The sequence below is a fragment of the Camellia sinensis genome, chromosome 1, assembly GCF_055761805.1.
Source record: "Camellia sinensis isolate YWXY chromosome 1, ASM5576180v1, whole genome shotgun sequence".
Lineage (NCBI taxonomy): Eukaryota > Viridiplantae > Streptophyta > Magnoliopsida > Ericales > Theaceae > Camellia > Camellia sinensis.
Genome location: NC_138961.1, coordinates 4,442,037 through 4,449,708, shown reverse-complemented (window position 1 = coordinate 4,449,708; position 7,672 = coordinate 4,442,037). Strand labels below are relative to the sequence as shown.

Sequence of the window (7,672 nt, the reverse complement as noted above, 5' to 3'; positions counted from 1 at the left end):
AGACAATTATATATATATATATAATTCATCAACAGTGTGCATAATTCCTAAACAGAGCATTCTTCAAGTGTTTTATTATTATTATTTTTTTTTTATCAAAAGTTGATTTCTAAACCTAAACAGAGCCTTCTTCTTCTCCTCTCTAAAAAAAAAAAACAGAGCCTTCAAGTGTAGACCCAAGTGTTTCATTATTATTATTTTTTTTTATCAAAAGTTGATTTGTAAAAACAAAGCCTTCTTCTTCTCCTCTCTAAAAAAAAAAACAAAGCCTTCGGAGATTCAAGTGTTGATTTTGGTTCTGTCAAGTGTAGACCCAAAATTTCTAAAAAACAAAGAAAGAGATCAAAGATCCATCAAAATAATACCTGGGGAGGCTGGAGGCTGAGATCGGGTGGCGGAAAAAAATAGAAGTAGATCTGAAAATTTTCCTTCAATTTGAGATACCTGTGTGAAGAAGTGAAGAAAAAAATAGAGATCAAAGATCCATCAATTTGATTCGTTAATGGCGGAAAAAAATAGAGAGACAGATCGGTTGAAAGAGGAAGAGATACCTGTGTGAAGAAGTGAAGCCCTAGCCGCTGCTCTCTCTGAATGAAGATCAACAAACAAAAATAAAATAAGATCTGAAATTATTTTTTTTTTTTATATATATACAAGCAAACCGTCCCGGTTCGATCAACCCGTGACCGGGTCAACCGGTTCATCGGTTTAACCGGGGGTTTCACCGGTTTTCAATAAATACCCCAGTATTTGCACTTGACCGGTTTAAGAGGACTAACCGGACCGGAACCCCATCCGGTCACCGGTTCAACCGGCCGGTCCGGTCCGGGTTTCAAAACCTTGGTGAAAAGTATGTACACCTTTATGTTCAATTTTGTTTTTATTTTTTTATTATTTTAAAATATTTAATTTATTCACTAAATATTAAAATTTGAAATGCTTATGGCTCAACGCCCTGAAGCTTACTCCTCACCTCATGAGAGGTGAAACGCCTCGAGGTACGCATTTGCCTTTAAAAACTTTGTTTTGAACCACTTTTTGTTTTTGTGTTTTTATCAGGTTGGACATAGCATGGCTCAGCAAGCACTAATGACGCTTGTTTGGATTTTGGCACTGCAACTCATTTGTTTACCTCTAGATCCTAAACTCGCTCACGAATTCTACGAAATATTGTTTTCTTTCTTCTCCTAATGGTATTGTTCTCAATTCTATGATCCCCTAAATTATGTGTTTAATTTTGTTTGCCATTGTTGAAATGTTTGTTGTAGTGTGTGTATCACTGTTCCATAGAATCACTCATTCATCTATACATAATCTTCTAGGGCTTGAATTTAATGCACTTAACCTATTTGAAAAATGTTCTCTGAATACTACTCATTATAGTTATATTATATGGATGATTTGATCACAGTTGTTACTTTTCTAGCCATGTTTATGTTGGCATGTCATTTAGCAATTCACAATCTATTGAGCACATGAATACTAGTTGCACGAAAAATGATATGCTTATAGAATTTTATACATTATTATTGATCAAAATGATGCGGCAATGATATTTTAAAAAATTTAAGCCACATTGATGGGCATTTAGCTTGAAATTGATAAGATAATTAATTTTTTTTTCTCTCCTAGAGGTTTCGTTCTCGATTGTGAGATTCCCTAAGCTATGTGTTTAGTTTTGTTTCCCATTGTTGAATGCTTTGGGATACCAAATATTGTGAGAAAAAAGATATACTTACAGAATTTTTGTACAGAATTGTAGTTTGAATACATGCCAAATTTTTTAGAGATTTTGACTTAGTAATTTTTGGTTAAATTATTATATTTTTATTGGTTGTTGTAGGAATGAATTCGAAGTAGACTACATAGGGATGATGTTAATGGCGTTGGCTGGGTATGACCCATGGGGTCGCCCCGAAAGTTTATGGGTGGCTCGGTGGTGGTGAGGAAGGAGGACTATCTGCAACTCATCCACCAGGATCTAAGAGAGCAGAGAAGCTAAACAAACCTAAAGTTATGCAAAAAGCAGTGGCTATATACAAGGAAGTTAGAAGTGGCCATGGGATCACAAGTTTCATTTGATTTATTTAGGACCTACCAAGCATAGCCTAAACAGTGATTTTTTATTTTTATTTCTTGATTTTTTTTTAGTAGATTTAATCTTGGAAATCAGCATAAAAATACGCTAACTAAATTAGTGAAGCATGATTCCTAAATGTATCAAGAGGGAGGTAGTTGTGAAAGAGAAATTTTGCGAGTGTTTTTAACAGCACATGGAAATTTGAGTCTTATAATTGTGAACGCAATTTTTTATTTTCCTATTCTTATCCTACTGATTGTAAGAAAAGAAAAATTAGTACGAAAAGGTTCAAGGGTTAAAGTAGGCTTCGAGCTAAAGTGTGAGAGTATAAAGTGAAATTTACCCATTACACATTAGCACAACACTAACTCAAAATGACACAAGACTATAATACAAAAAACTAAATGGGTAACACTCAACACAACCTGTTAATCTATATTGGCCATTGTGCGAAGTACAAAACATGATTAGAGTTGGAGGCTGCAAAATTACCTGTAGTGTCTGTTCTACCACATTGTTTCGACAATATACTTTAGAATTCAACTGTACTGATTCCTTGGAGTCATGGACTTGAGACCAGATCTAAAGATCCAATTTAGAGCACTTATCCATTGGATCAGCATTCTTAATTATCCAGGGGAGTTTAATTATCTTCTGAAGAGAGAGCCTTTTGGATGAATCCTTCACAAGAAGCTGCACACTTTTCAGGAAACACTTTAGAAAAGTAATTGAATCTTTCACTGCAACCATTGTTTCAGACTCACATTACAATTACAAGATGCTGATAAACAAAGTTACCCGGCTAATGAGATTTTTAGCTTCTGCAAAAACTTGAGGGGTGGAAGGGAAGCTCAGGTCCACCTTCACAATCCTGTATTCAAATAAAAATAAAATAATTATTATTTAATCCTCGCATTAAATATTGTATATAATTACTATTCATTTATACAAATTAATACATAACAGTTCTCATTTTAATTTTGACATTTTTTTCATAAGTTACTTCTCATCCTGTATGCACACGTGTTCCTACAAAAGTTGGGCACACGCAGATAGTTTACATGTGCATGCTCTTGTTGAGATTTTACAAAAGAGAGATGTAGAGTTTTATGCAGCATATATATAGCAAAAATACAAAGAACCTTATGATCACTTTATTTTTGTATATTACCAGCAATTTGGTTCGTAACTCGCTCATATCCCTCTTGTTGGATGTGAACACTAGACGAAAAAGGCTCTAAGCAAATTAGGTTAATGTTGGAGCTGTTGCACTCCATCTCTGCTTGTGCATTCACGTGGGAAGAAACAACTTTAGAATTAGAGTGACTACACACATCTCAATCACTCATAAACCAAATTTTCTGTATTCCATTTTTACATAATATTTTGTTATCAAATTCATATGCTCAAGATTATGTGTCATTATTCTGTTGTTCATTGTTTATTCATTTGGATTCTTATCATTAGTGTTGGGTTTTTGTAATTTGATTGTAGGAATTCTAACAAAAGTTACTTCATCATCTGCCTGACAATGTGATCAAAACACACCACACAAAGGAAAAAAATAAAAATAAAAAATTTGCTACTTACCTTCTGAATGTATCAGTTTGGCTCTCAGCCTCAAATGGAGGGACACCATACAGAAACTCATAACACAGGATACCTAATGTCCAATTATCAACTACATAGTCGTGCGCCTTGTTCTCCACCATTTCTGGGGCTAGATAATCCAGAGTTCCACACATGGTGTGTCTCTTGCTTTTGGATTGTACAGACCACCCAAAGCCTGCAATCTTCAGACGACCCTGCCATTGTAATGCAATAGTTGATCAATATAGAACATTAACTTTATTCTTTGTTCTGAACTAAAATCAACATGACTTTGTGTAACTGCAGATATGACAATTTAAGGTTTCAATCACTTCAGCCAAATTGCTCAACACACTAGGATGAGAGAAAAATTTTAGCCTCGTATGCTAATTTAATGAAAAGTGGATTGTAGAAATGATGCCTAAAACAGTTCTTTCTTACCTATGTGACAACTTCTGATTGAGAGTTGTTAAAAGAAATTAGATAAACAAACCACTCAAAAAGCACATCCAATCAAGGTTAAAAATCCATTTGAAGCAAAAGTTAGGGCTACTTTGGATTCAGTATATGACCATATTGAATTCCACACAAAATCAGGTAAAAATAAATTTACAGTTCCACTCTGTCCATGAATATGCAAAAAGTGGAAAAGAGTAGACCATATTGGTACGTCTAGAAAAACTTGGCTGAAGATTCTAAGAAAAACCTGAATTATCTTCAGAAAGGCCAAACAAATGAAAACGCAATTGGGAATATAGTCATCCTACGTGAAGCCACACATTAATTTTTTTGTAAATTTTTTCTGCGAATGTAGTATTATTAGGGAATATTTCATTTTGGAATTGAATCACGTTAGTTCAACAAACTAAAAACATACAATTCCAGTTTATGAAATTACAATGGGATTATAAAAGATTTTGCAGAATACCTCATGATCAAGCAACAAATTCTCTGGCTTGATATCCCTGTGAATCACATCCTTCTCGTGACAGTACGCAAAGGCTTGTGCAAGGCTCGCAATGTACTAAAATTTCCCAACAAAGAAATAAAAGTTTAAAATTTCTGCACCCGGAAACCTAAATATAAAAAAGAAGAGAAATTGAAAGACAAAAAAAAAAAAATCTACTCTAATTTGAAAATTGAATAGAACAGCAACTAAAAGCATCCCAAACAAAATAACCCAAAACCCAAATTAAGCAATATCACAATTTAAGAGAAAAGGGGAGAAAATACCAAATTTCACATATACATATGAATACATTGTTGGTGACTAAAACATGCAAGGCGTTATTTTGGTCCAATTTTCAATTATGTCAATTTAGTCCCCAATATGTCTAATTTGTATTTAAATAGTCGTTAACACCATTTTCATCCAAATTTTATAACAGAAGCATTTTTGTCTAAATTTCCAAGTATCTCAAATCCTTCATCAAATCCAAATTTGATGAAAAAATGGCTAAAAGTGCGCTCCAACCATTTCATTAAATCTCTATCAAATCAAGGGACAGAAACTATTTACAAATCAAGAATGGACCAAATCATTCACCAATTTCCCAATAGTTACATTTTTACTCAAATTTGATGAAATTTTAAAAGGAGTAAAGATTGGAAATGGTTTTCTTTCATCAGAAATGGTTAAAATAGACTTAAAGAGGCAAATTTAAAATTTTTCAATAAGATTAAGGATTGGAGTGTTCTATATCATATCAAGCTTTTAACGAATTTTCACACAAATTTAATAAAAATAAATAAAATAAGAGAAACAAGGTATTGAAGATGCTGTAATGGATCAAATTCACACAATTAAAACATAAGAGTCCAGTATGAAAATCACTGCATACTTTGAGAACCAACATCATATGTATATATATAGCGAGAGAGAGAGAGAGAGGATTACAGTGGTGGCCTGTTTCTCGGTACGATGACCAGTTTTTCGGAGCTCGCGATAGAGCTCACCGCGGTGAGCGTACTCCAAAATCATGTAGATTCGTTCATCATCATGGAACCAACTGTAAAGCCTGAGGGCATTGGGATGGCGAAGACTGGTCTGGATCTCCATCTCTCTCCTCAGCTCGTGATGCAACCTGTACTTCTCTATCTGCTCCTTGAATATCACCTTCAATGCCACAATGTACTTGCTCTGCAACCACAATATACATCACAATCCCAAATTCAAATCAACAAATCACAAAATCAGACACTCTCTCTCTACAAATCAGGCTCTCTCTCTAGAGAGATAGAGAGATGTAGATATGTACCTTGAGTTCGCGAGCGAGGTAGACGCGGCCGAATTTGCCTTTGCCGAGGGGTTTTCCAATCTCGAAGTCTTGCAAGGACCATTGTTTGTTCTGAGGGTTTTGATTTTGTCTTCGAGGTTGGAAGGCATTTTTGGTTAGGGAGGGATTGAAAGAGAAGGAGGGTTGGTTTGGATGTCCTTAAAAAAAAATGTATTTTTTGATTTATTGATTTATATACATTGGGTTTGGATTAGGTTGGATTGGGTTTGAATTGAGTTTGATGTGACGTGTTAGAGAAGTGATGTGATTTAAATAAGATGATGTGATTAAAATAAGATAGTGATTTTTTGACTTTTTATATTATTTAGTAGATGCTAAACTTGGCCTTAATTGGGAATGGAAAAATTTCAGAGGATTTTGAATTCCAAACGGAGGGAAAAGTTTTGGGTGTGAAAAAATGTGGGCCTTATAACTGGGTCTACATTTAGGCCAAGTTTGGGATGTTCCAAAAAAGCCAAAAAGTCAAAAAGTTACTCAAAAAGTTAAAAAGTTAACACTATTCACCAAAAGTCAACAATTACGGCTGCACAACTCCCAATTCAAATTTTTCCCTACAAATCAATTTTTACAATTTTTTATTACACATTTTTCAATAAAAAGTCAAAAAGTTAACCCAAACATTCATATTTTCAACCTCAATTTTTTAGTTCAAAAAGACAAAAAGTGCACTTATTTAGTCTTCCCAAACTTGGCCTTAATGGAGCCCAAATTCTCTTCCTTTAAAAATTGAAATAAGAGTTATGCCTTGTTTGGGAAGTGGACTAATTTAATTGTTTAATTAGTTTTTTAGTTATTTTAGCTCGGCTAAAAAGGTTGTATTTGGAAAGTTTGTTGGTTTTTTTTTTTATAGTTGATTTGATGATTGCAAGAGAAAAAGTGAAATAATTATGGATTGAATGTGACATTTTGTCTTATTGATTATTTTAGTCTATTTTGTCTTTTAGTGGGCTATTTTAGCCCAACTCTCTTCCCAAACCAGATCTTAGATCTCGTTTGGGAACATGCTATTTGAGTAATTTTCTCGTTTGGGAACATGCTATGTTTGGAATGACATTTTAATTTTTTATGAAAAGATGTGCAAAGAGTAGAGAAAAAATAGAATTTTTGAATTTTTTTATATAGGTTGTAGACTTGTTGATTTTTTAGTAATTTTTTGACTTTTATAAACACATGCCAAACAAGACCTTAATGACACCAAGATCACAACATTTAGGGGTGGTTTGGCATCCCCTATATAATCCATCTTTTTATCTTTTTATCTTTTTTCCATCACATCACATCTCTACTTTTCTGCACATCTTTTCGTAAAAAGACAAAAAGTGCACTTATTTAGATCATCCCAAACAATCCCAGTAGGCTATTTAAAGCCTTGTTTGGATTAAACTATATAAGTGCACTTGTTTGGATCACATCAATCAACATTTCCTTTCTACTTCTTTACACATCTAATTCACACATCGTTCCTTTCTCTCTAAGGCACTGCATGATTGAAGAAAAGGAAAACAAATGTTATAACTCTGAACAACCTCATATTATGTAACACACAACTTGTTTAGTAAAAACACAATCGATAATTTAAATAATTAGTCCATTTTCTCAAGTATAAAAAGCAAGAAACGGCTATTATATCACATGAACAAATATCTACAAGCTCGTAAAATAAACACAATTTACCTTCTTGTAATTCTCGTAACATATTCTGCAT

General features: G+C 33.6%; 1 protein-coding gene across 1 annotated transcript; it reads right to left on the bottom strand.

The window, feature by feature from the left end:
* Nucleotides 1-872: 872 nt before the first annotated feature.
* On the bottom strand, nt 873-7,672 carry LOC114264528 (serine/threonine-protein kinase Aurora-3). Its single transcript, XM_082914279.1, has 7 exons — nt 7,642-7,672; nt 5,929-6,104; nt 5,568-5,810; nt 4,599-4,694; nt 3,671-3,885; nt 2,879-2,951; nt 873-2,773 (listed from the first exon to the last, which is right to left on the bottom strand). The coding sequence occupies exons 1-7, from the start codon at nt 7,670-7,672 to the stop codon at nt 2,663-2,665; spliced, it is 945 nt and encodes a 314-aa protein (XP_082770405.1). The 3' UTR covers nt 873-2,662.

Bases quoted from the DNA above. Each gene is read 5' to 3' on its own strand.
- LOC114264528 (XM_082914279.1), bottom strand. From the start codon at position 7,672: ATGCAGAATATGTTACGAGAATTACAAGAAG. The intron at 4,695-5,567 runs GTAATCCTCTCT...GGGAAATTTTAG, and splicing joins CCGAGAAACAGGCCACCACT to TACATTGCGAGCCTTGCACA. The intron at 2,952-3,670 runs GTAAGTAGCAAA...ATTTGAATACAG, and splicing joins CAAACTGATACATTCAGAAG to GATTGTGAAGGTGGACCTGA.